This window comes from Takifugu flavidus, chromosome 14 (assembly GCF_003711565.1).
Source record: "Takifugu flavidus isolate HTHZ2018 chromosome 14, ASM371156v2, whole genome shotgun sequence".
Classification (NCBI taxonomy): domain Eukaryota; kingdom Metazoa; phylum Chordata; class Actinopteri; order Tetraodontiformes; family Tetraodontidae; genus Takifugu; species Takifugu flavidus.
Window position 1 is genome coordinate 12,185,826 of NC_079533.1, and position 26,944 is coordinate 12,212,769.

At 43.8% G+C, this 26,944-nt stretch overlaps 4 protein-coding genes and 2 long non-coding RNA genes across 7 annotated transcripts in view; 1 reads left to right on the top strand and 5 right to left on the bottom strand.

Moving 5' to 3' along the window:
- Nucleotides 1-858, bottom strand: part of LOC130537030 (uncharacterized) — a 7,920-nt gene extending 7,062 nt beyond the window's left edge. The window contains exon 1 of the long non-coding RNA XR_008953534.1: nt 572-858. This is a non-coding gene — a long non-coding RNA (uncharacterized LOC130537030). The remainder of the gene's footprint in view (nt 1-571) is intronic.
- Nucleotides 859-1,046: 188 nt separating this feature from the next.
- Nucleotides 1,047-4,939, bottom strand: LOC130537023 (organic cation/carnitine transporter 2-like). The gene is made up of 10 exons (XM_057053380.1): nt 4,499-4,939; nt 4,142-4,245; nt 3,904-4,058; nt 3,353-3,524; nt 3,144-3,270; nt 2,935-3,035; nt 2,615-2,829; nt 1,874-2,056; nt 1,660-1,795; nt 1,047-1,238 (listed from the first exon to the last, which is right to left on the bottom strand). The coding sequence occupies exons 1-10, from the start codon at nt 4,904-4,906 to the stop codon at nt 1,172-1,174; spliced, it is 1,668 nt and encodes a 555-aa protein (XP_056909360.1). The 5' UTR covers nt 4,907-4,939; the 3' UTR covers nt 1,047-1,171.
- Nucleotides 4,940-6,623: 1,684 nt separating this feature from the next.
- Nucleotides 6,624-10,669, bottom strand: slc22a5 (solute carrier family 22 member 5). The gene is made up of 10 exons (XM_057053382.1): nt 10,147-10,669; nt 9,975-10,078; nt 9,280-9,434; nt 8,978-9,149; nt 8,775-8,901; nt 8,505-8,593; nt 8,076-8,290; nt 7,101-7,283; nt 6,866-7,001; nt 6,624-6,779 (listed from the first exon to the last, which is right to left on the bottom strand). The coding sequence occupies exons 1-10, from the start codon at nt 10,534-10,536 to the stop codon at nt 6,686-6,688; spliced, it is 1,665 nt and encodes a 554-aa protein (XP_056909362.1). The 5' UTR covers nt 10,537-10,669; the 3' UTR covers nt 6,624-6,685.
- Nucleotides 10,670-14,216: 3,547 nt separating this feature from the next.
- LOC130537031 (uncharacterized) lies at nt 14,217-15,996 on the bottom strand. The gene is made up of 2 exons (XR_008953535.1): nt 15,560-15,996; nt 14,217-14,935 (listed from the first exon to the last, which is right to left on the bottom strand). It is a non-coding gene; the product is annotated as an uncharacterized LOC130537031 (long non-coding RNA).
- On the top strand, nt 14,489-20,478 carry LOC130537024 (organic cation/carnitine transporter 2-like). The gene is made up of 10 exons (XM_057053381.1): nt 14,489-14,884; nt 15,114-15,217; nt 15,658-15,812; nt 15,908-16,079; nt 16,219-16,345; nt 17,093-17,190; nt 17,571-17,785; nt 18,165-18,347; nt 18,887-19,022; nt 19,201-20,478. Exons 1-10 carry the CDS (start codon nt 14,489-14,491, stop codon nt 19,277-19,279), a joined length of 1,665 nt encoding a protein of 554 aa, XP_056909361.1. The 3' UTR covers nt 19,280-20,478.
- Nucleotides 19,317-26,670, bottom strand: LOC130537022 (organic cation/carnitine transporter 2-like). Of its 2 annotated transcripts, none has more exons than XM_057053379.1 (11): nt 26,384-26,670; nt 24,865-25,047; nt 24,503-24,606; nt 24,141-24,295; nt 23,853-24,024; nt 23,497-23,626; nt 23,300-23,397; nt 22,363-22,577; nt 22,093-22,275; nt 21,864-21,999; nt 19,317-21,549 (listed from the first exon to the last, which is right to left on the bottom strand). In XM_057053379.1, the coding sequence occupies exons 1-11, from the start codon at nt 26,588-26,590 to the stop codon at nt 21,486-21,488; spliced, it is 1,647 nt and encodes a 548-aa protein (XP_056909359.1). In that variant the 5' UTR covers nt 26,591-26,670; the 3' UTR covers nt 19,317-21,485. The 2 variants fall into 2 exon arrangements, with proteins under 2 accessions (XP_056909359.1, XP_056909358.1); XM_057053378.1 differs by having other exon boundaries at nt 23,473-23,626.
- Between the last annotated feature and the right edge of the window lie 274 nt (nt 26,671-26,944).

The window sequence follows — 26,944 nt, forward strand, 5'->3', positions numbered from 1 at the left end:
AAGTGGCGATATTGCGCAATCGTACATGAAATCCTGCACAACTGCCTCTCTCTGCTCACTGAAGACGCAGCCTGGGTATTTTGGAACTATTCATCTTCTTCACCATTTGGATGAAATGCGGTGCCAACAGCAAAGGCAGGCAGAGAAAAAGATCACTAAAATTCACAAACAAGGTATCATGTACCTCACATACCTAAAAATTTGATGCATCAAGTTCACAAAACTGAAGGAAGGAACCAAAAGACATAGTCCCCAGTTTACGCCATCTAGGGGCCGACGAGGGTGTTCCGCTTATAGAAGCACATTTATGTGTAAGAAAAGAAAAAGAAACCATGTTTCAATGTCAAAGTCAGGCTACAATCGAAGAATAACAAATTTTAAATGGCTAATAAATAATATATCAACAAATGACCCATTTAAACACCCCGAGCGCCGTTAAAGCGTAGAGGAATCTACCCGTTTCTGAATAATATACTGTTAAAAGTACAAAATTAAACGAGTCCCATTAACAGCTCGAGCGACAGGATGAAGTGACGTAAAAGATTTCCACATTCAAAAGAAAGAAACTCACCTTAAACTGGACAGCAACGGTCCCAACGAAGTTGAAAAGTCATTGTTGGGAGCGTTGCCCGAGCGGTCCGTGCGCTTTCACTTTTGCTTCAGATCTACGACGAAACTGCCGCAGAAGAACAGAAGGTCACGACACTCGTTCTCCCTCACAGCGGAAATCAAACCACATAAGAACAGTAAAGGAGAAGCAAGTGTTCGTTTTGATTTCCGAAAATAAGTTTAAAGTTTCCTGACAGATCTGAAGTGAAAGCGACGCCCGTGGACTTCCCCGAGACCACAGGACGTGTATATATTTTCCAACACTAGGTGGCGTGCAAGTGCAGATTATTGGCTTTAAATGCACACTCGCCGCGGTTCCTCTTTGTGGGCCTTGTGTGCTTATTTACAACCTTTTTCAAACGTCGGGCGTTTGCTGAATTTATATTTTTTTTTTACGAAGTGACGCGGAGATTCTCAACAGAAACCCAACACCCAAATAACCTGTTGGTATTTTTTATTCATCTCAAAAGTAAAACAAAACCATGGCACACTCAGAAACGTTTAAATACATCACAAACAGGAGCGAATCGATAGGGTAAAAAGCCATAAAGAGAGGAATGTGTCACAGCCTGGATTCTTTATTCTGACATTCAGCGGCGATCTCTTCAGTTTCAGCTGTTGTTTCCCTCCTGTTGAAACAAGCACATCGGGCATATCTCAGTGAGACAGCAGTTGATTATCGTCTCAGCTACTTGTGGTTCAGTGGTAACAACAATAACCATAAATAGTTCCTAGAACCCTAAAGGGTTATTCTTGGATAAGCTTTTACCAGGCAGATAAGTCAATGTTATGATAAGTTTAATTGTAATTTGTATATAGACGCCGTTGAGTTTACATAAAAAGGTGGTTGACCTCAGGGATCATTGGGGGACAATCACCAATATAACCTGTCAATACCAGCACATACTGTATTTTTATTTCTATTGAGGGGTGATAAAGACAGGAACTCCAGGACAGACCGTGAGGTTACCTTGGCTGTGTTTTGACGCACTTGAAGCAACCAGTTTGCCCATAACAACCCATGAAGACCAGTGATCAGAGGGAACTCACCTACAAATCTGCAGCATCTGAGGTATCGTTTCCGGCAAAGGCTTCTTGTGGGTTTCTGGCAACAGGAGACAGGCGACGGCACCGCAAATGGCTAAACTTCCCATCAGGATGTACGGAAGTGACTTATAGTATTGTCCTGCGGGGAGACAGCGAGGAAGTTTAGGCTCGGAACGGTAACTCCTGGCAAAACCTTCGGGATTTTAAACGTACTGACCGAGATAGATGATGAAGGGGGAGATGATGGTCCCGACACGGGCCGCCATGGAGCAACATCCCATGGCCATATTCCTGATGACGGTGGCGAAGACCTCCGAGGAAACGGCGTACACCACACAAAAGGACGCCGTTATGCCGAACTTCCCCAGCATTTCCAGTAAGATGGACACACTTGGCAACCCTGGGTGATAAATCATTAAAGACTGAGACTAAAAACATGTCCACACTGTGTGGAGGGGGGAGAGAACCAGCCCCCATGTCTGTGTGATAATGAAAAAGGAAAATAATAACAGTTCTGATGAAGTGAGGATGTTTCCTATGATTAAACCGAGGCAGGCTTCAGGCTCGCAGGACAAGTTTAATATGTTTTTTAGCTTGTGTACAGGTGACACTTGACCCCCCCACGCCTTCTGCAAAGGCAACCTAGAAAGAGCGTGATGGTGTTCCATCCAACACTCAGGGCCTCTGTATGAATTTCCAGGTAAGAAAGTGCCCTGAAAGGGCATCTAGGAGGGCATTTTATCACACTTATCATCAATGGAATTGGGCTAAAAGTCCAAATTGAGCCTCCAGACCTACATTGTGAATCTAGAAGAGACACAACTGGATTTTCTGCATTGGAAGATCAGCCTAGATGATACTGTGCTTCTAAAAAGGAACTAGGGACACTCCAGTGCAATATTCACCGAAATACTGAACAGGAATTCGAAATAGGCTTTGGATCAGATTCCACAATTACCTATAGGGATGAGATGGACGCAGAGGATCATAACACCTCCTACAAAGAGCGTAGAAGCCTGGCAGAAGTGTCTGGAGCAGTACTGGAGCGACAACAAGGCGATGAGATAGGCCGGAACTTCTGTCACTGCCGATATGAAGCAGTTCAGGTAAGGGTCACCGTGCAGGTTTGAGGTGTTGAGCATTAAAGCGTAGTAGCTGATGGTGATGACGATCCTGCAAACATTCAGAGCACGAGACTGAACACCTGCACACACACACACACACACACGCAGGGCTAACCTTTGTTAAAACGCATTTGAAAAGAAAAACAGAACAGACCAGAGAAAGGAGCAGAGTAGCGTGATTAGTAAGGCATTGGAGTTGCTTAAGATGGCCGTGATGTTGTACTTCTTGTCTTTCTTAGCCACCGCATCCTCAATCTGGGAGACACGAGAAGCCTTAAGAAGCTGATTCCAGCACACTCAGGTAATTCCAGCTCAACGGCGGCTGTTATTTAAAATAAAACCAAAAAGTGTGGTTGAGCTCACCTCAGCTTTCGTAAAGATGCTCTGTGGGACCTCTATGTTACCTGCTCGTGCGGCACCTCTCAAGATGACTTCGGCATCTTTCACTCTTCCTTGTGAGATCAGCCAGCGGGGAGATTCTGGAAGGATCCTGGACATTTGGGAAATAACGGGTTTCTTCTCTCCTTTTTTGCTTCCTTTGCACAAAACGTTGGAACCACGGATCTCCTTACCACCACAGAGGGATGTAGATGACACCAGAGGCGGCCATAGCTATCAACAACAGCCTCCATTCACGGAGAAAATAGGCCACCGCCGGCATCATCATGTAGCCCAGAGCAGAGCACATGAAAACCCCGAGGGAGCAGAAGACCACTCTGGCTTTGGGGCTTAGTGTTTCCGTACCTGTCAACATAACCGTTTGTGTCAGGCTCCAAAACCACAGACCAGTTTTTTGAACATCTAACGTTATGTGTTACAGCTACTGTCAGTCTGAAGGAAGGAAGTCCGTGTGACCTCTGCAAGATTTCCTCTAAAGACAACAATCGTCAGAATTGTTACACCATCCTATAATAAACCTCTGCTGCAGCCAGAGGGGGAGAGTTTGATGCCAGAGGCCATGAGAGTGACATCACTAGAGAGTTGCATGATAGTTGTGTTTTGAGTGGCACGAGGCAAACATGACATCCCAGAACCCAACCTTGATGCTCACTCCTGTTGATGATGCAATTCTACTCTTTAGTTTGAGATTGTTCTGCAGAACATGCACAACATGAGTACCTACCCAGAACAAACGCAATGATGTAGTTGGAAAATCCTCCTGCCCCAACAAAGAAGTAGATGAAGGTGAAGATCTCCCAGTTTGGGGAGAAAATCTGTGCTGTGATCGTAACAGTCTGGAGAGCCATCATGAAAAACAGCGCTGGTCTCCTTCCATATCTAAGCAGGAAGCACCACTTGAACTTTGCATTTAAAGAAGACGTTTTTTGCAATTATGGGACATGAGCGCTGACTCCACAGACCTGTCCGACATCTGGCCCGAGAGGAACGCCCCCACGAGCACACCGAGGTAGTGGACGGAGGTGCTCAGTGGGACTTTGTATCCATTGTCGCAAACCAAGTCCCACTAAAAGAGAGAGAAGCCATTAAAAGCTTTTGGAACCTGCGGGAACTAAATCTGGAGTCAATCTGTGACTCAACCCCTGTTCTCACCTGCAGCACAGACATTTACGGAAGCACTTTTGCTTTTACAGCTGATTATGAGGCGATGTGACCACAGAAAACACCTTAAACTGACATCCCCCCCCCCCCCCCCATGAGCAGTGATTTATTTTTAAAGTTTAAAATCAGATCCAGAGGAACAGTCATGACTGACTCACCTCCGAGACAATGCTTGACTGGTATATGTCTTTACTGTATATCCACCCATCCAGACACTTCTCCGTTGGAATGCGGGAGACGTTCACGTCCACGTGCGGGACGACCTCGCTCAGCGTGTAATTCTTTACAATTTCCAAGTTGAGCCTCCAGCAAGAGCTGCGCTTCGTCACGCCGCCGACGGTTTCCATGGGTATCGTGACGTTCCTCCATGCCTCGCTGATATTGTATTTCGGGGGAATGTAACACTCGTGAGTCGGAATGGCAGCGACGAATATGATATAGGCGCCGATAAATCCATTTGGCAGTATGCTGATGGCGAGGGCTAAAAATATCCTTCTATGAAAGGCTCCCCAGTCCCCGAGAAAAGAGGTTATCGTGTCATAATCTCGAATTTTTGAATCACCCATTACCTTGAGAAGTAATAGACTGCCCCCGTGTGCTCTTGAGCCTCAAAGGAGAGATCTGGGGTTTTGGGCGAACTTTAATAGAAGCAGAAAGTTACTCAATAACCTGGTTAAATTGCAATCCTATAACCAGCTGACCCCATCTAAAAATGCTTTTTACAGGTAAAGATTGAAAATGCAGAAGCTTCCTATTCAAACAGTTGGAAAATGACGCAAATGCATGGTATGGTATTGGAATTGATAAATAAATAGTGAGTAAAGTCATCCATTTTCTTAGCAGACCGACAATTTATACCCTCAGGGTTCAAAGACGAAGATAAGACGACTTAACAAAATAAAAGCTGACTTGGAAGAACATGTGAGCTCACTGAGCGAGATGTTCGTGCTCATACATCATACATGCTCCTTACATGCTTGTATATCTGCTGAAGGGATCAGAGTCAGAGCTGTGAGAGATTCGTACAACCTGAGGTGGCGAGCATGTGCAGCACGCAGGATTTTACTCTTTTCTCTGTGTTTTCTGTTGTCATTCACAGACAAAGTCAACCTGAACAATTTCCCATCACTATTTGTTTCATTGAATGTGTCTTAGATACCTGAATACGCCTGGAATCCCTACACCTCTGAGAGAGACGCTCCCGCCAGCAGTACTAGAAGAACAGTGCTCCTACAGAAAATGAGGACACACCACGGAGCAACCCCCCCTCCCCTTCCACCACACCTCAAACAACCCTCCACTAAAACCGCCTCTTTAAAATCACCATTTTGATGACAGTTACCTTTTTTTCCCTCAGACGCGTCTCTTACTAATCAGTTGCATTTTAATCATTTATAGACTCCCCGAGTACTTGACAGAAATTCCTGGATGAGTTTGCCAGACCTTTGTGCAGCCTCTGCATAAAATTCCAATCATAAAAGGGTCATAAAATGGGATTTTAACAAGCCTGCGGATGGTGGTGTGGTTAGTGAGGCCAAAACAACCTCTCACCGACAATTTTTAATTTTTGACTTTTCTTCTGTAGATTTTAAAGCCTTCTCTATGTGTTGGTGTCTGTTGAGAAGGGCGATAAAATCAGGACGCCAGTTTTGCTGCCAACCGTCAGTGGGTGAACTCTTAAAGGAAACATCTTGGATGCTATTGCTCCTCTTAAAGCGGTAAGGACCTTGAGCAAACACATCGCCATAACAAAGGAAAACCTGCGAGATAACGGCGACCTCTATAAACTCAAGCTTAAGAAGGAGTTACTCAAAGCCAGAACACAACAAATTACTGATATCATTATTGATAACACCGAAAATGCTGCTGCTGATAAGCTGTGGCTGGCACCTCACGGCCAGAGGGCACTGGGGTTGATTATGGGCTTCTGCACAATTACAGCCAGAATAAATGAAGTGAACATCTAAATTATAGTTTTTAAATGATCTTACATAGATTTGTATGCACTAGAAAACACAGGTATGAGCTAAATAGATAAAAAGGCAACTCTTTCTTTTTGTATTTCATGATCTCAGTTCAGCGTTTCTGAAAGAAATTAGAGACCTATCAAAAAAGTAGTTTGAGTTTTTGTGAAAGCGACACCTTGAATTAGTGGCATAAGTTAAAAAAGACCCAAACCGAAATGAGCCACACACACACACACACACCACTCAAATTCAAATACCAAAGTTCTTTCAAGTGGACTTGTTGGATCTCGGTACAATTAATCACAAAAAAACAACATCTTATGTTCCATTTTATTGCCTTTTCCAACCAAGCTGGTATGAAAAATTCACAGTAAAAGTTCACATGTCGTGCTTGTCCTCCTGCTGTATCGATAGACTGTCGCTCCTTCCATTTTCCAAGTATTTTGTCTTTTTTACTCCACACCGGCATATTCTGAAATCCCCCCAAAACAATATTACTAACCAGAAAGTAAAAACTTGCACTTTAAAGGAGGATACCCTGTTTTAAAAACACCTCACCCGTGATATTCCTGCATCTGCTCCACAGTTTCTGGGAGATCTTTATTCAGTGTCTCGGGAAGGAAGAAGTTCACCACGCAGGAGGCGATTGTGAGACTTCCCATCAGAATATAAGGTACAACCTTGTTATAAGTGCCTATAAAGGAAAAGAGAGGAAAGACAGGCTTTAAAAAGGCACCAGACCTGGCGCACTACATCAAAACACACATGAATGAATATAGAACGACATGCTTGCCTAAATAAATGACATATGGGGCTATGATGCTGCCGATGCGTGCGGCAGATGAGCACATTCCCATGCCGACGTTCCTGAGGACCGTGGGGTAAATCTCAGCGGTGTAGATGTAGACGATGCTGAAGGCCATGGTGAAGCCGAACTTCCCGGTCATTTCCAGTGCCAGAGCGACATAGTGGAGCGCTACAGAGCAGGGGAGGAAGGAGACGTGCAGCGTGAGAGGTGATTAAAGTCACTTTGAAGCAGTTTACTGATGTAACTTTACTGGATCTAATCTCGAACGCATCGGCAAATCCACGGGAATGCGATGTGCATGATGCCACGTGTTGCCCTCAACGGCCCTGGAACACACATGGCGCTGCAGGACACGGTGACACTGTTCAATGTTGTTATTACACAACAGATAGGGGTTAATTATTTCTCGAGTGACACCTGCCACGGTCACATGCTGCTTTTTTCCTGCTGATCTGCAAAAATAATAAAATAAAATACAAATTTTCCTCATCATGGATTTTCCTTCATGGGGAAATCTGTTTAAAATATCCCCAAAACTGTCCGAGTTGAGACTTTTCAGTAAGCGTAATAGCTTAGAAAGCAGCCGTAGGAGCCAATTCTTGGTAGATTTTCCGAGATGATCCAAATTCCTGAAGCACGCTGATGAGGAGATTGTGATTTTTCTGTATTTTATCCCCAACTACAACAATTTAACCATCTATTTTAATCTACCCCGTTACAGTTACGCAGCTGAGAAACTGCCCAGGTCAGTAACAGATTTGTGGTTTTCGGCACGTGGAAGCTCAGTGGTCGCTTCAGGAATGTCTCGCTCTCTGCGTGAGTGGCGACACCTTCAGTCTGGTTTGAAAAGTTCCATATCAAACAATTCTCGCTAAAAAAAAAGCACCAATATCCAAAAAAATGAAGAAACAGCAAATTCCTGTGCAACGGTTGTCCCCTAAACTTGCGTGTTTTGCTTACTGGCAGGGATGAACTGGATGAGGAGGATCACCCCCCCGCCGATGATGAGGAACGTCGACAGCAGAGCTTTTCTCTTGCATTTCTTGAGCAGCCACGTAGAGACGATGTAGGCGGGAACCTCAGCGGCGGCGGATAAAAAGCAGTTCATGAAGGGGTTTCCACTGAGGTTGGAGGTGTTCAGGGACAATCCGAAATAGCCGATGTTTATCGCCATCCTGAGAGACACGATTATTGGACTTGTCATGGATCAGACTTCTTTAAGCTTCTTTAAGACGCAAAGCATCTTTTTTTTTTCTATAGCAGCCGCTTTGTGATTTTTTGTGAATTCTGCTCAACAGTCTACACTAACAAAACTTCGTGGTGTTTGCTTCTTCATTTAGCGCTGGTGCAAAAACAGTTTATGAACGTGAATTGTTGGGTAACACCGACCACAAAATGAGACACATCAGTGTGATGCATCTGATATTCTTGGATTTCACAACATCAAGCATGGTGTATTTTCTTTCTGGGGGCAAAGACTGGAAAAAAGAAAGGAAATATGTTAGCAACATCCACACGTCTACACAGAAAATATCAAATATGTTTCGGAAAGATTCAATTTAGAGCTAGTAGAGGATGAGCTGAAGCAGGAATGACCTTATAAGACAGGAATAACGAATAAGAAAATGTTGACGCGATGACGACACACGAACATCTCACCAGTGTTTCTTTAAATATAACCGGTGGTGCCTCAACTTTGTTTTTCCTTGCAGCATCTCTCACAATGACTTCCGCTTCCTTCACTCGCCCCTGGGTGATCAGCCAGCGTGGAGACTCAGGAATGAACCTGCACGATTGGCATTCCAGTTAGGCCAACCAACAGAGGACTGGAGCTCTCACCGTCAGCATGCTAGTCAACGCACCACCACAGGGGGAGGTAGATGACAGACGTCATGGACAGAACTGCAAGGAGGGTCCTCCATTCTCTGATGCCATATGCAATCCAGGGTAAGGTCATGTAGCCGATGCAGTAGAAAAGAAACGCCCCGAGAGCCGTGAAGACCACTCGCATGGTCTTGCTTAGCAGCTCTGTTCCTGCACGAGAGAGAGCAGAAAACAAGAGAAGCCATCAATGACCAGGCCCACGGGTCACTCAGTTATTTACAGTTAGTTACTAAGTTATTATGGGATTATAAACAGATGAGAAATGCCTAAAAACCTGTACCTAACACGAAAGCAGATATATAAATGGATATCTGTGAGGCTCCAACAAAGAGGAACATGATGCAGAACATCCTCCAGGAATAAGAGAAAGACTGAAGGAGGACGGCGACACACTGGGCAGCAAGTGAGATGAAAACGACCTTTTTTCTGCCAAATCTGAAAGAATGAAACATCAGTAGGAATATAATCATATTTGACTTCGGCAATATTAAGCTACCATGTCACCGTAAATAAAGTAAGACCCTTAACAGCTTAATTGTAAACCCATGTGGCAGAACGGCAAAAAAAGGCTTTAAAAATTCAAACTCCTTCACCCCAACCGCTCTGCTTTCACAGCTGAGGGCTAAAACGCACGTGTGCTCCACACCGCTGTGTCCTGGGCCCCCTGCTTTTCTGAAAACAAAGGCCTTAAGCATAATGCTGCAGGTTTTCCACGCTGAAAATAATCAAAAATATTCCTCTTGTGGGCTCCAGCAAGCCTGAAAACTGCAGCGCCAACTTTTATGTGCTGCTTCTGAGACCAAATCGCCATTTTATTCGAGGTCATTTGCATTCAGTTTCCATGGGCGGGAGGCCCTGCTTGCAAGGCAATGCAGGGGAAAAAAACAACTCTTTTTGGAGAAAATTTTACCACATCTGTTTGCATAATTCTGCTTCCTATCACACTGTTTCTATGACGACGTGATGAGGAAATACCTGTCAGAGAACTGCCCAGAGATCAGGGACCCAAACAGATAGCCCACAAAAAGAGTTGAGGAGGCAAAGGGAACTTTCCACTGGTTACTGCAAACAAGGTCCCACTGGAAAAAGAGCAGAGTTAGACACCTTTCAACACTCCACCAATGAATAAGTGACACATTTTACTGACCTCAGTGACAATGTTGGATTGGTAGATCTCTTTGCTGTAGTTCCATCCATCCAAACACCCTTCCCGCTCTAGGCTGGTGAGGTTGACATCCTTCCCGGGAATATATCCCTCAGCAGAAAGGTTCCGCACCACATCCAGCTTGTACCTGCTGCACTGACTCTGCACCTCCTCACCACCTACTGTAGTGATGGGAATGATGGCATTCCTCCACTCCTCTGTCAGGTTAACGTCCGGAATGAGACAATGGTGTTTCGGCGTCGCCCCGACAAAGACGATGTAAAGGCCATTAAATCCTGTTGAGACAAAGACCATGTTCAGGAGGAAGAATGTGGTCCAGTAATAAGGACCGGTCTGCCCAAGGAACGCGGTGTCTTCGTCATAGTCGCCCATTCTTTCCCCCTGCTTTTGAGGGAGAAATAAATGCTCTAAGGTTCTTGAGGGTATGAGAGTGGGGGGGGGGGATCTGCCAAGAAGAGTCGAGCTCAGTACCAGCGGTGGGGTTGAGCTCAGTGGGGCAGATTTAGCCGGCCCCTCTGCGTGCCGGAGTCAGAGCGGAAAAGCTCAAGTTCAGACCCCCCCCCCTTTTTTTTTTTACAAGGAAGTGACCTCTTCATCAAAGTGTGACATTGTGGGGAGGGGGGGGAGCAACTACTCTGAGACTGACACATGCTGATTAGATTGATTTACTCAAAGAAATGTTGTTAAAACCCCTTCGAGTGGCCCATCCAACATGCATTTCCCGGCCCAACACCCCTCCGGAGTGATGCTGTTTTTTTTTTTTCTGGAAACAACATTCCTCACTTTTAAATACCCAAAGACTTTCACGTGCCCATAATCTAAATGTCGCTAAGCAGTTAGAATCCCATTGGTCTGTTTTTAGGCCACATTAAGGCAAGAATCCTCAGGAAGAAGTTGAGTAGAAATCACAGCAACCAGGTTAATTACAAACTGAGAGGATTAACTAGTGTTATTTACTTGATTGTATCTATTTTACTGCACAAATATCATGTCACGGAGGTTTGGGATGGAGTTGGGCAGCAGTTAATATTGATTAAACCATTCCTTCATAGGATTCTAGCTATGAAGGAATACTCTGGAATAATATACAGGTAGGTTTGTTGGTCAAATATTCCATTGGTATTATGCCAAAAATAACCCTCTGCCAGGTTTACCCTCCATCCATTTCAGCGATATATGTTTCCTCGCACAGAATTTAAGAGTTTTTGTCCCTTAGTTGAATATGCTAGTTTAAGCACAAGACAATTTGGCTTTTTATTTAGTTTAATGTAAAAAGATTCAGCCTATCCACAGTGTCTTCCCTGTCATCATTGTGGGTGCAAATTAGGTTTCCTCTGTCCTGTTATGACTTGAAATATTTGCAGATGGCCAAACCTGTGACCAGGTTGCCTCATCAAAGCCTCTGTGCACGTTATCAGTGCACAGAGGCTTCCTTGGGCATGTTTACCTTATTTAAAAAGAAGATGATCAATGAACAAATTCAATTGAGCTACAGACAAAACATCGATAGAATGCTAATGTCTGTCCTGATCAGCCATTGTTCTAGCCAGCGGAGAGATAGACTGTTTGTATTCTTATGCCAATGACCTTAATCCACTCTAAAGATTGGGTTTTTTTTACATGTGAATGTACAGTAGGTTAGTGGCTTTATTCCAGTTAACTTTAATAATAAGTGGATAATGAGCTTAAATGAATAACTCCAAAGAATTTGTGAGGATCCTGTGACCCAACAACCAGCAGTTCCTTTTAAACTTAGGCTGAACCCGTCCCTTTAAACACACGTAACCTGTTTTGTTTTTTTTTTGTTTTTTTTTCAAAAAGTTTTTTTATGGTTTGATCACAAAAGGAATAATAAAGGGTTATGGATCATTTTCATGGTCTTGAAATAGTGGTGACTGGGTTACATTAATAAAAACATGCTGAGTAAGAGTTTTATACATTCTAAGAAGCTTCTCATTAAGTCATTAAAATACATAAAAAATAAAAATCATAATTTCTGAGGGAATAAAAGATTTGTGCTCATTGGTGGTGAAATAGCGGCCAGCCAGTGGTGCAGCAGCCAGTCAATGACAAGAGATTCACACATAATTTACCCCATCTGACGCTTTGAAGGCAACAAAGAAGCGCACGTGTCAGAGTAGATAAGCGATGCCATCGCCACAAGGGGGCGCTGCTGCAATAATCAACAACCTAGTGCGTAAAAGAAAAAATAGTGAAAACCGTAAACATTATTTAGTATTTGGCTATAAACTTACCAACAAGAAAGGAGAAATCTTCAAACAATAAATTAATTAATTAATAAAATTACACTATCATGTAGAATAAACAGTGAGAAGCAACCTTTGCCTTTCAGCTACATGTAACGTCTCCAGTTGTGGATCCCTTCTTGGTGACAGACAGGACCCCTCAGGCATGAGGCATCATTCCACACACAGAGGCTTTAATGTGGCACACGTGTGGCTTGCTTCACTCCCTGAAGTTATTAGGGCTTTGATTGGCAATTCCTGTTTGGTGAAAACGTCAGCAGCACTACAATAGACCCGGGATTTCTTCCTTTTCTCTCCCTTTTTTTGTAGGATTTGAGAGAGATTTCCATGTTGTAATTTAATGGAAAAAAAATCATCAGGGTGAGAATGCAAGAGCGGTGCACGTACGTAAAAGAGGAAATAGAAAAGCCTCTAATTAGTTCAAAACCCCATAAAAAAACACTGTGCTGTCATTTCAATGGTGAAGTAAGATAATTGATTTTGTTTGCTATTGCAGTGAATAATCTCTCTCTCTCTCCCTCTATGTTCTATGTCTCTCTCTCTCTCTCTTGATAATGGATTTTATGATACTTTTGCCCTTTGAGCATTAAGCAACTTTACTGTCTGCCTGTAAACTCAGCATTGGCTAGGCATTTCATGGGGGGACTCCACCGAATAGCATCATCAGGTAAACTTCAACAATGCTTTTCTTTATGTGTCTGGATTGTTTGTTGAAAGAGATTGTGACCACGGTCAAATCAGAAAGATACATTTTACAGATTTTGAAATAAGAAAGGGGTAAGAGGATTAAATCAGATCAGCCAGATGTTGATTTCTACAGAAGCAGGACAGCCTGTACAAGCTGGCTGGCTGGTTGCTGAATGGTTCCACCACTTGTCTAACCTTTGACCTTGACACCGGTGGAGCGGCAAAACTTCTCATCCTGGATGGAGCAAGCACGCAACACCCTTTGACTTAAGATTACAACAGTTGAACCAGCTGTAATTGAGGTAATCACCATTGTGATAATGAGCAATTAGGCAGAGCGGCGCTTAAAACAACAATAATCAGTAATGTAACATGCTTTTTATGACCGCTTGCACAAGATGTGCCATAATGGTGATGGAGTGTCGATGCTCCCAAGAACCTCATGTTACTGCTCTCTCTCTCTGGAGCATGCCAGCAACCAGTAGGACGAACGGGTTCCCTGTTGAATAATGACCGCCGGCTTTCAGACACAAGCAGGGCCAAGGTTCTGTCCCACTGGACTCGCTGGTTTCTGTTCACTGGCTGGTGTGATGAATGAACTAGCTTCCTCATGCGCATGTTGATTCAGCACAGCCACAGTCAATCTCATCTGTTTATTTTATTGCTTTGACTGGCTGACTGAATGGCTGACTGGAACTGGAGCTGACTACTTTCAGCATTGGTTTGGAGGAGTGTTTACACACGAGCATTAAGTATTCAGGGTAAACAAAGAGGCTCTCATGCTTCTGTTTACTAGGGATGGTCTCCTAGGTACAACCAGCCACCGTGGCCGACTGCTGTGCAAACTGAATTTGTGCAGCCTTCAAGTAAGTACTTTAAGAAAACATTTTGTACCAACAACACCCAACTTGTGGCTGACTTTCAGCATCATCATCAGGACGATTAAGCAGCAGTCGCCAGCTCGTCGCGGGGCCCTGTGAGCACTTGGGACCTCAGTAGATCTTACCCAAGGCTACCTTGGAAGTGCTCTTAAGGCGTCCTGGCACCTCTCCAGCTCCCAACCTCCGATTCTCAGCCCAGTCCCCATTACAGAATGAGTTAATTGCACTTGTTTTATTGTTTTTCTTTAGTTAAGGATGGGAATGCAATGCAGCGACTTTAATCTGGTGTCATCTTATGGAATGTTATATATTCCAATGTCCAGTAACAGACAAGGAACTCTCAGGAATAATGACATTTCTCTGACAGATTTTTTTTGTCGGGTTGTCCCTTTAAAAGTGGGATAATACCAAGTGGGTGGGATGTAACCAGTGCTTTTGAAATTAACACGGTGAAGTCTTCGTCCCCTCATTGACCCAGCCGCGGCCAACATGACGGACTACGACTCCGCCACCGCCTTCCTGGGGGAATGGGGCCGTTTCCAGAAGCAGGTCTTTTACCTCCTGTGCCTGCGGGCCATCCCCTGCGGCTACACCGCACTGTCCATGGTCTTTCTGGCTGGCAGCCCGCACCACCACTGTCTCGTCCCCCCGCAAGCCAACCTGACACCTGCGTGGGAGAACAGCAGCATTCCGCTGGAGGAGAGAAGCGGCGGCGGCGCTCCGGAGCGCAGCTTCTGCTCCAGATACAAACTTACAGAGGTGCAGCGTTTTTCCGACAGGGGCTTGCTGCCCGCTGATGTTAACTGGTCTACCGTTGCAACAGAGGGCTGTTTGGACGGATGGCAGTACGATCAGAGCATCTACGCATCGACGGTGGTGTCTGAGGTTTGTGGAAGCGCACTGACCACTGTTGTTTCCCAAACAGGCCTGTCACAACTACAGAAAAGACAGAAATAGAATTATTAGTTTCCTCTAACAAAGTCCTTTTACAGTCGAAAGAATGTCTATTGACCTCTGTGCATCAATTACAATATTTGAGTGTTTTGCACAGGAGTAAAAAAGAGTATTTTCCATGATCCCGTTGGTTAAGTTATTTTCTGCTGTGCATTTTCAGTGGGACCTTGTGTGTGATTACAAGTGGAAGAAACCTCTGACTACCTCTGTCTTCTTCTGTGGTGTTCTAAGTGGTGCTTTCATTTGTGGACAACTTGCTGACAGGTGATTTACATACACCCCCCCCCCCCCCCCCCCCCCCCAAAAAAAAAAAGTGACAATAATAGGCAGCCTTAATACAACGCTAAAACAATGCAAAACCAGACAAATTGCAAAAGTGTGTGTGTGTGTGTGTGTGTGTGTGTGTGTGTGTGTGTGTGTGTGTGTGTGTGTGTGTGTGAAAGAGCAGCAGGAGTTGTGGAAATGAAACACAGCTCATCAGAGGGTGACAAGTACTTTAGGGCAGCAAAGACTTTGAAGTGCCCCGAGTGTGAGTGTGTAAGCAAAGTTGTGTGTGTGTCGTGCAGTGGATTGTTGACCTGTCCAGGGTGCATTCTTGTCTCTCACCCTCTGACCCCTGAGACGGATCCATCTCTGACACCACAGCAAAGATTCCGTTCCAGTTTCTGCTCAGGTCCTGATGGAAAATGATTCTGTGGTTTCAGGTACGGAAGGAAACTCATGGTTTTTGTGGGAATGGGAATCCACGCAGTCTCCAACTTCCTTCTGATCTTCTCTCCGTCCTGGACCTTCTTCTGCTGCATGTACTTTCTCGTTGGCTTGGGCAACACCTTCAGTTACTCCAGCACATTCGTGCTAGGTATCTTCCTTCTCGTATTTAGCGCCAGGTTAGCCCAAGTTTCCAACTTTAGCGCGTTAAGTCGGCGTCATTTTCATCCTGTTTTTGATCTTTAGGATCGGAGCTTTTATCGCCGCGGTTACGCAAAACATTCGCCACGCTGGGCGTGAATCTGGGCTTTGCTGTTGGCTACATGATGCTGCCGCTGCTGGCGTTCTTGATTAGAGACTGGAGGATGCTCCTGGTGGCTCTTGCGCTGCCAAACCTACTCTATATACCTTTTTGGTGGTAGGTGGAAGACAAATAATGACTTTATGATGTATTCTAGGAACAAATTGTAGCTCAGGGTGTTTTTTTTTATTTCAAACCAAAAGAAAAGGCTATGATGGTTCTTGTCAATGTGTCCCTCTTCCACCTCTTGAGGCAGGTACATCCCCGAGTCTCCTCGGTGGCTGGTGTCCTGCGGGAAAATTGAAGAGGCCGAAGCGATCATCAGAGCTGCCGCAAAGAAAAACAACGTCAAGCCTCCAACGGTCATTTTTACGCCCTTACAGGTCAGAGCCTCTGCCAAAACTCTGCACTTTTTTCTTCGGTTATGTAACAATAATTATTATTTAATGCATGACGTACAAATCCTGGTAACACAACAGACAAAGGGAGCCTGTAGGGCTGCAAGAGTCCGAGTTAAATAGAATTCAATGAAAAGTTAGTGGGATGAAACAAATGAAGACGATAAAGTTTCCAGTTCATACCAGTTTACCGGCTGCTCTTCTGTTTAATTGCCACTCATTTGGTGCCTGTTTACTCATGTCTGTGTCTTTATTCCTTCCCTTTTAAAGGGTAACATTGCATCACGACTTTTCTCCTCCTCTAACCCACTGCTGCCGGTCGGAGGCAAAAATAGAAAGAAAAAATAGTTTTCTGGCATAAAGCTGAAGCTCAGGCCTCATTTATTTTTGCCAACTTTTCTTCCTCCCGCTGATTCCTCCGTGCAAATCCAAACATAACTGAAACTGACAACATTACATGGAACACGAGACAACACAAAGCATGGAGAGTTACAGGCAGTTATTGAAGCGATGAATATTTGAGAATCGATGAATATTTGATAACGCCCTGTAGTGTAGATCTGTTTCTCGCACGCTCGCCTGTTTCCGGCACCAGATTGAACCTTGATCTTCGCCGCTCTGTAAATCATCCCTTTGTTTTGCCTCAGCACGTGTCCATATATCGACAAGCAGCTCTAGAAATGAATGATTTACAGATGTGTATGGGTTTTGTTACCCTGCCCCCCCCACCAGAAAGACATCCAGTCTCCTCCAAGAAGCCCCCCAAACATCTGCGAATTGGTCAGTTCACGGAACGTCTGCGGGATCTCCGTCACGCTGTGGCTGCTGTGGTGAGTCCCCACTGTCCCACCTGACCTCCACATTTGGAACAGCGACCCCGGGACTCACAAATACACACGGCGAAGCACACACACACAGACGTCAGGCGGCCACGCCGATGTGATTTGACAATTACGTTGATGCGCGCTGGCAGCCGCCTTGGTGGGACGTCTGATTAACAACAAATAATGGCCTGTCAGGTGCTGTGAAGAATGCGACTGATGTCCCAATTAGGCGTTATGTAACTGCACAGCAGGCCGGTAGTTTTATAACCTGAACTGTCTGTAAATCGGCATTTACAGTTATTGTGCAGGCAAATCTTGCACGTTTTAAATATTAAACTGATCAGCAGCAAACACACAGAGACTAACACATTTCGCCGTCCCTGCAGGCCCACCGTCACCATTACCTACTTGGGCGTTTCGCTGAACACCGGGAACCTTCACGGCAATGCATTCTTGAACTGCTTCCTGTCAGCGCTGGTCGAGATTCCAGCCTACTTTTTATCTTGGGTGTTTTTCCGCTGGTGTTCCAGACGAGTGACGGTTTTCTCAACGCTGTGCATGGCAGGAATGTTCCTGCTCATAATACAGCTGATACCATCAGGTATGAGTAGCAATGCCGTTTTACAAACATCACCGTGACACTACAGTAATAGATGTCATTGGTTTGTTTTATTTTAGTTTGTGAGTTTGTGTCATTTTTCCAGGCGGTGGCGGTGGCACCTGACTGGAATAAATACTTGTAAATAATAGTGATGGGCACCACAAAAGCAGTTGTTGGCAAAGATTTGGACCCCATTTTGCACTCATTTATACTTATTGTGCTGTGGTTAAGCACGTACCTGGGAAACAACCAGGCTTCCATTTTTATTTTCTACCTCTTGCATCTTTACTGGTTTTCCCCAATTTATGCTCTTGGTTGAGCGTTCCCAGGCTGCCTCTGCCATATAACTTCTAATGTAATCCTGTTTCACTCCCTCTAGAACTGATCTATGTAGCCATAGGACTGGAGATGATGGCCAAGTTTGCTGTGACAGTAGCCTTTTCTATCGTGTACGGATACACAGTGGAGCTCTACCCAACCGTGCTGAGAACTACGGCCTTGGGCAGCTGCTCTATGATGGGCAAAATAGGCAGCATCGTTGCCCCTTATTTTATCTACCTACGTAAGTTTTTTTGTTTTTTTTTAATTCTCTGCATTTCTCCGTACTTTGACAAACGGAATGTGTTTGATTACTTGTTTGGTAATGAGTTTGCTTTTAGTATCTGTGTTAGTTTATTAGATCAATAAAAAGAAGAAGCACAATAAACAGAAGAAACATTTATGGCTTTGGCGAGCCTGTTTCTGGTTTTTAAAAGTTCTGAACCAGGACAACAAGGCGTGTAGCCCTGCCATATCTGATCATTATGTGGGCCACTGGTTAATCTAACACCGTTGCTCTAACCCTCATGCAACAGTAAAAACTCACTGTTACAGTTCTACTTGCAATTTGTTTCACACCAGGAAACAGTGCAGATTAATAATTGTTGACTGTCCCAGATCCCTTTGGCGTTAATATTCAACGGAGCATTTTCCATCTATGTCAGAAAATGCCACCATTTCAGATGTGAAATGTGAAATGTGCAGCACATGTACTTCAGTGCTATGAGGCCATTGAAGCTGGGATAGCATTTCATTGTCTGTTCCTCTGATGTGTGGACACAGGAAGCTATTCCGTTTCACTGCCGTACATCCTCATTGGATGCCTCGCTGTCCTGCTGGCGTTGCTAAGCCTCCTACTGCCTGAAAGCCACGGAAAGCCCCTGCCGGACTTGCTCGATCAAATGCAAAGTTTTCCTGGGTAAGGCTCCAGAGGTTGATAGGTTTGGGAAAGTTTGTCTCCACATTTAACTTCAACTGTTTGATGGCTGTTTCACCACAGAATCACGATGACCTTTGACCTTCATCGTCTGGTTGAGTTAGTTCCCAACAACATTCATGGCATTAATGTAATTCTATGACTTTGTGTGCTTGTATAGCTGTAGGAAGAAACAGTACAGACTCACGTCCACCCGCGAGAAGGAGGACACAGCAGAAAGGGCGCCTCCTGCAAACTGAACCAGGACAGATGTGGACAGATGAGCACAAATCATGCTGCTGTTTGTGATTCTTGGGGAAGGTTTTAATAGGACATGACATCAAAGTGCTTTTTTTAAATTATTAATCCACTTATGGTGACAGAAGTTTGATGGAAGCAACTTCCTTTGTTAAAGATTTGTGGTTTTGAAAATTTAAGGGAAACAAGGACAAAAAAAGAACTGTAATAGGACTCTTTCTTTTTATACAAAGTCACTTATTATTAAAAATGACCTGATTTCTTTTTTAAACAAGTTTCGTGTCTGTGAAATAAGACAGGAGTTGAACAACCTGCAAAACAGCACTGAAATCAGCATGAATGTCGAGGAGAAAGCTGCACCCTGACAAGACTCAAGTTTAAGACTTGAAGCATATTTACTTCATAGGAAGGAACATTTAATAAAGTTATTAATCATGTTTAACTATAAATAAATAATAATAAAAAAAACAACTACATTGCCATCACAGGAAAATGAGCTCTGTTTCATCAACTGTTACTTTCTATTCATGCAGTTCTCTCAGTATTAACAGTTACATTTTACTCCTGTACGTCAGGATTTGATCTTGATGATTTTGATCTTGCTTTTCATCATGTCAACCTTGTTGGGATTTCTGGTTTGTGTCTGTCTTTGGCCTGCAGGGGGTGTAAGGGAGCACAATTGGGTGCAGCTGGCGCTGCAGGCAGGCACACCTGTGGGCAATTTGCTGCCTATTTAAGCAGGTTGTGCCTGCCTGTCAGTGCTGGGGTGTCTGTTTGCGCGGGTGTTTGTTCGGCTTCCTTGGTGTTTGTAAGGGCGTCTGCTCGTGGTGAAGCTGTTTGGTCGCTTTCCCTTTCGTATGTTGGTGCTCTGTGTTTTCCTGGAGGGTCGCTCCTGTTCCCGAGCTTCCGGTTTCCCTGGAGGACTGCTCCTGCTCCCCTTGCAGTCTAGGACTGCTTCTGCCTTCAGTGTCTCGGGGCACGCTCATGTGGTGAGCGTGTCGCGCCGGACTCCCGAGTCCTCGCCGGTCCAGGGGGACTGCTGCGGGTTGAGGACTCACCGGTGTTCCGGGTTCCCAGCAGTCCAGGGGGACTGCATCTGGTGTGGGGACGCTGCCTCCCGATCCCCATGTGGTCCAGGAGAACCGTTTCTGTCGTCAATGTGTGCTCCCCTTCCCTGTAAATAAAGCTTTTGACCACTCCACCATGGTGTCCTGGCCTGCGTTCGGGTCCTGTACTACCACGTCTCGTAACAAACCTCATGTATTTCATACTTTTTATCTCAACTGTTTTGTTTTGTGTTTTATTTTTTTACCTTTTTTTTGTCACTTATGCAAATTTATTGCTAATGTTTTTTATATCTTGTATCAATTTACAAAAATGTTTAATCCCGGAGTGAGCAGCTATCAGACATTTGGAGCTTTTTTTTAATCTGAGTGATTGGGAGCTGAGGAACTTTGAACATGATTAGATTGACATAAAAATAAATCACAAGTGTCCAGTTAGACTATTTCCCATTCCAAACTATAGTTCCTGTTACGGTTTGTGGAGTTTTAACAGAACCCGAGAGCAGGCCTGGACACGGTGGAAAGAGGGTCAAAGGCTTTATTTACAGGAGGGGGACGACACAAGGAAGACAAAAGCAGTCCGCCAATTGTGCTCAACACCACCCCCTTCAGGACAAAGCAGGCACAACCCTGGGCCCCAACAGTTCCATCCTTAATTTACTAGAATGAAAATCGCTTGATGACCAAATAAATACTAATACAATTTAATTAAAAATACTTAATACAAAATAGACCAGCTAGGGTTTGCTGTGACAAACTGCACACTCTGGGATGTAATGTGGGACAAAACATACACATTCATACTTAAAAATTCATTAAATAAACCATGAGAACCCAGAGAAAATCCCTTGAATATAAAGTGCCCATGACACCACTAGAACACCACTACATGCCTAACATGTAGCCGGATACAACAGACAAAGGTAAAACAATTCAACACACACCAATGAGCAAAGGTGAAACTGGCACTTGAGCTTGAACACAGTCATAACATCACGGTGGCCAAAGTTCAGCACCGGGCTCAGGAGTGCAAGACTGCAAAAATCCACCTGACTCAAGACGAAAACCTCGAGATGTGCAGAAATGCTTCACTTCTTTGGTCTTACTCCACACAAAGCAGCCGCAGAAACATTAACTCGGGGACTCAGAGAGGACTTTCACTGATGACCTTAGGGGGGTCTTTCTTTGTTTTCATGGGGCACTTTAAGCTGTGGATGTAAATACAAATAAACAAGGCATCATTTTTTGGGGCGGTCAAAGCATCAGCTTGTTAGCTAGTTATAAAGAAGCTTCACTCTGCTACTTCCACAAATCTCCACATCTGCTTCCTTTGCTGTTTTTCTTGTCTAATGTTTTAGCTCTAAGTTTAATTTATTTCCTTCCTGTGGCATCAATTGGAACAAACCATTTTAATCCCATTTGGAACAAATGGAGATTTTTGTTCATTCTCTTTTGTCCATTATAGCAATGCAAACATTAACAATAGGTGTATTTTTCAGTGTCTATTCCTTTAGTAACCTACCTTCTTGCCTTGGGCATCTCTTCAATGGACTGAGGCAGTTGTTTTCCAAAGGTCTCTGGCAGAAAGAAAGAAGCGACGCCAGTCGCCAAAGTCAGAGTACCCAGGAGGATATAGGGCAGATACTCAAAGGAATCACCTGTGCAAAGAGAAATGAAATGAAGAAATTAAAGTGTCTCTTTGATATTTAGATAATACAGGTTTTAAAAAGGATGCTGCCCATTTCTCTCACCAATGCTAAACAAAAAAGGTGCAACGCTGCTTCCCACTCTGGAGAGGATTCCGCATGTCCCTGTCGCTGTGGTCCTCAGCACTGTTGGGTATATTTCTGCTCCGTAGACATACAGCAGGCATACACCTGCTGTGAAAGTAAATTTACCCATCAACTCCAGAGCCACAGCAAGACCAGATAGATCTAAAAAAACAAACAAACTGTCAGAACATTCCTCCTCGACTGATGATGGATATGGATTCTCTTTATTATACTATCAAAGTACCGTACGTTCAGGCACCAGTTGAATGAGGAACAGTGCCAATGAGCCAGTGAAGAAGACCAGGATGGTTACTGGTCGCCGTCGACAGTACTGCAACGCCAGCCATGCAAAGACGTACGCCGGAATCTCGATAGCGGCAGACATGAAACAGCTGATATAAGGGTTAGCGTGAAGCTGGGACGTGTTCAGTGTCAAGCCGTAATATCCAAACCTCAGGGTAAACCTTGAACGATAGAAATGCACTTTTTTTAAAGAAAAAAAAGGGACTTTTCACGACTCATTTACTTACAATAATAGAGATCTAACATTTGGGACCCACAGTAAATGAAGTGTCCAATATTTTCAAGCATATGTCCCGACACATCTGGAATGGGAATGCCACTCTCATGCAGGCTGATTCTAACAGTGCACATCTGGCCTGAGGTACTGGCCTGTCTACTACTATCACTAAGAGAATGTGGCACATTCATGGCCAACACCATCCTGGAGGAGGTGCAAGATCGAAACAATTTAAGATGAGATAGCACCTCAACCTCGGCCAGGTAAAAATTCAGAACAAAATGTGGCCTCCACCTGCAAATTCAGGGTTGCAATGCTAACTGCCCTTTCTTCCCACCCCCTGGCTCCTCCATTCAAACGACTGCAGGTGAAACTGAGTCGGCAGATAGATATCCCAAAAGTATGACTTATTTAGAGTTACACTGTAACGACTGCAGGATATAGCTTTAGATAATTTTCTTCGCGCCTCAGCTGTGATACCAAACAGCAGGCTGTGTTGACCTTACATGTCCTTTCTGTCTGCCTGTTACCTGCCAGATGTTCCCAGCTGAAAAGCATTTAAATGAGGGGACCATTTTCAGCTCTGATATCCATTGAAATCAGATGAGCAGAAGCGTGGATACATCTTTGTATTTTGTTGTAGATGCAGGACAAGAGTTTACTCACCACACCAGGCAAATAATCAGAGTTATCTTTCTGATGTGTCGCGTCTTCACCAGGTCAAAGACGTTGTGTTGCACACGGGTGGTTGTTTTCTCTTTCGTCTGCAAGAAGCACCGGCAGAAATGGAGAGATAAGTTTTTGATCACGACGAGTGATCAATGCAGCAGCAAATGTACCGATACGGTTCGAGCTGAACGCACAAGTGTCGTTTCATCAAAGATGATCTCGGGAGCCTCAACGTTGTTCATCCTGGCCACTTTTCTCAGTATGGCATCTGCTTCTGCAACTCTGCCCTGAGAGAGCAGCCATCGGGGAGACTCTGGGACAAACCTGTTCATTTAACAGAGAAACACGCTGTGTCTGGATCGAGAGGTTGCTACACAGACCAAAGAACATGGTGGGAAAGCATGAAGTCAAAGCATTATTTTGCTGACTTTTTGTACCTACATTTTATCAGCATTTAAAAATTTGACATAACAAAAAAGCCGACAGATCGACACAATCAACACACGAGAGAGCAAAATAATAATAATAATAATTACAAATTGAAACCTACCACCAAAAGAAAAGGCTCATGAGGTTTGTCGGAAAAATAGCGAATAGGAGAGATTTCCAATCCCTTAAAAAGTATGCAAAGAGAGGGAGGAGCATGTAGCCTATCGCAAAGCTTAGACATATACCAAACGATGAAAAGAGGACTCGAACTTTGCCAGTCAAGATTTCCGTTCCTGTATAGAAAAAGGATGGAGAAGTGCAGGAAAACATTAGTGGTATAAAACAGGAAGTCTTTACACTTTATCAATACAGAAATGTCTCTTGATGAATTACAGAAAATATCATTTACCCAGCACAAAACAGGAAATGTAAGAACTGATGCGCGCTATGCCATTAATGCAGAAAAAGATGGAGAACATTGTCCAAGAAACTGAAAGGACTTGAATCAGTACAGAAAATGCCTGGACGGCCATCATTGCAAAGAAGACAGGTTTCCGGCCAAACCTGTAGTAGGAATCCAAACAAGAACAACGAGTTTAGAACAATGACAGCAAATTAAACATGAATTCAAAGCAAAAAAATATCATTTCACATTTGTTTAAAAACTAATGCAGGGGAAATGTTTTCTTTGGATGCATAAGACTGAATCATTTCCAGGACCAGAGCCCTGCCGCAGCATCATGCAATTGAAGGATTTCATGATTTAAGTACCTGTCTGAGAGCGGCCCCGTGATCAAGGCTCCCACCAATAATCCCAGGAGGTAAATAGTGGAGGTGAGTGGTGACTTCCACTGGTTGCTACAGACCAGGTCAAACTGGAACATCAGCGGGTCGAGAATTAAGCAGATATTACAAGACGATTCGGGAATTAAACTTTCGTTACTGGACAGTTTTGTCTATGCAGCCTCAATTGTGTTTTAATGATTGACTTTGTGCTGTGAGCTGTGAGCATCTAAACAGTGTTGCTTCCAATGAGTTGATCTTCCTTAAGCCAGGTTTGTTAAGGTCCCTACTTTCAGATTAATGTAATTTTAAGAGTTTCTGAGTTTTAAGATAATAAACTTGACACTGACCTCAGTAACTATGGTCGACTGGTAGGTTTCTTTACTGTAGGTCCAACCATCCAAACAGCCCTCCTGCTCCAGGCTTGTGAGGTTGACATCTCTGCCTGGTACCAGGCCCTGATCGGACAGATTTCTGATCACATCCAGCCGGTATCTGCTGCATTTGCTCCGTCCTAGTTTCCCGTTCACCACCTGAGATGAGGGGGGACAACATGAAGTTGGAGAGGCCAGGCTTTAAATTGAAAACACAGCCGCCAGCACTTTTGAAATCCATAGTTCCATTTCATGGGCACAATTGCACTGAAGTCAACCTTCTAACACTTTACTGTTTAGCTTGGGCCTACTTCTTGTGTTAAGTTGGAAAAAGGTAACAATTTTTTCTTCCAAGCAGTTTTTGTAACAACGTTGGAAAATCAGCCCAACAACTACTGGCTGTTTTAAAGAGGAGTATTATTTGAGTGAGGGACAGGATGTTTGTGTAAATGTTGACTAAAACTAAGCAGATCCCCCCTAAGCTTAGCTTTGACCATCATGCACTTTTATTATTATTATTTTTTTCCAAAGCAACTCTCTCTTTCCAGCCCTTGAAAAAAGCACATTCCTGATTTTTATGAGTGCAATTGTGGAACAATACAGATTACGTCATGTGAAGAGCTGGCAGTCAAAAGTTTTATTGACATTCTGAATTGTTTCAATGACAGAAGGGTCAGGCAGTAGTATCAATGTCTTTGTCATTAACGTTAATTACTGCAGCCATATGTGCCTGCATTTCCAGGCACCCAAAAGAGCCCAGGGACCACTGCATCAGCATATCTGACAGTGGGTCTGAGGTTCATCCTGGACAGGAAGAACAAGCCTCCCTTTACCTCTATCCACCATCATACTGATCCTGCTGGATGACTGGTGCGGGACACAGGAAAAAGGCAAACAAAAATGTAAAGGGGAGAGAAATGGTATGCAACCAACATCTGTAATACATTTTCAGGTGTTGGGTGCATACCATTTGGGAAGGGATTTCCCTATTGATTCTGTCTGTTTGTCCCTTTGGCATTGTTAATAAAACAGAACAAAAGAACAATACTTAATTTCTCTCCACATTTCTTGTGTACAGAAGTTTCAATCAGTCAAAACGGGTCATATTCTTTCCAAGGCCACTATGCTCCTATTGAAGCAGAGAAGAGGACTAAAAACTAACTGGTTTATTGACATTTTAGATAGAACCTTCGTATAAAACCTATACAAAAGGGGACAATATATGTATTGAAATAAAGGAAAAATCTTTATAACTTTTAATCCATAATTGTCCATGTTTCTCATGGGCACATTAATACATGAAGGTATCACAAATGGCTGTAAAAGCTTCTTCAGTTCTGAACAATTTGGTGGGAGCTGACACTCTGTAAAATTGTCAGTTCATCACCAGATGGAAGGATCAGACTTGGACAGTGTGGCTCAAACTTTTTAGAGAGATATATTTGCATTCTTTATTTCAAGATGTTTTTTTTTTCTTAAAAAAAAGCTTGATTACCTCTTCTGGGATAGTGGCATTTAACCATTCCTGGGTGAGGTTGACCTCGGGAATCCGGCAATGGTGATCAGGATTGTCGCCCACAAAAACAATATTGAACGACACAAGTCCATTTGGCACAATGCTGGTGCAAAGGAGAAAAAAAATCAGTTTCTGGAAGCATCTCCACTGACCCACAAAAGCAACAACGCTTTCATAATTCATCATTTTCCAAGAACCAAATATCTGAACCTCAGGAAATGCAAGCAATTTACAAGATGGATGTTTTCTTTGACAATGAAAGTGAGAGTGAGGAGCTCTGTGGCAGCACAAGTTTTACAAGCCTCTGAAGTACAGGTGTAAGCCAGCCCCTGAGCAGTGAGCTCCACCCCATGGAATTGCACACAAATGCACAAACAATTGTCATTTATACTTCACCCTAAAGGCACCAAGATAAATTAGAAACATAATCAATTGTGTCATCTCAGAACTGCGGCTTGGCTTATAATTTCTATTACATACTTGAGGAATCTCTTTCATGTTCGGACAGTTTTCCTTTTAACCTTCTCCAGCTTTTCCACT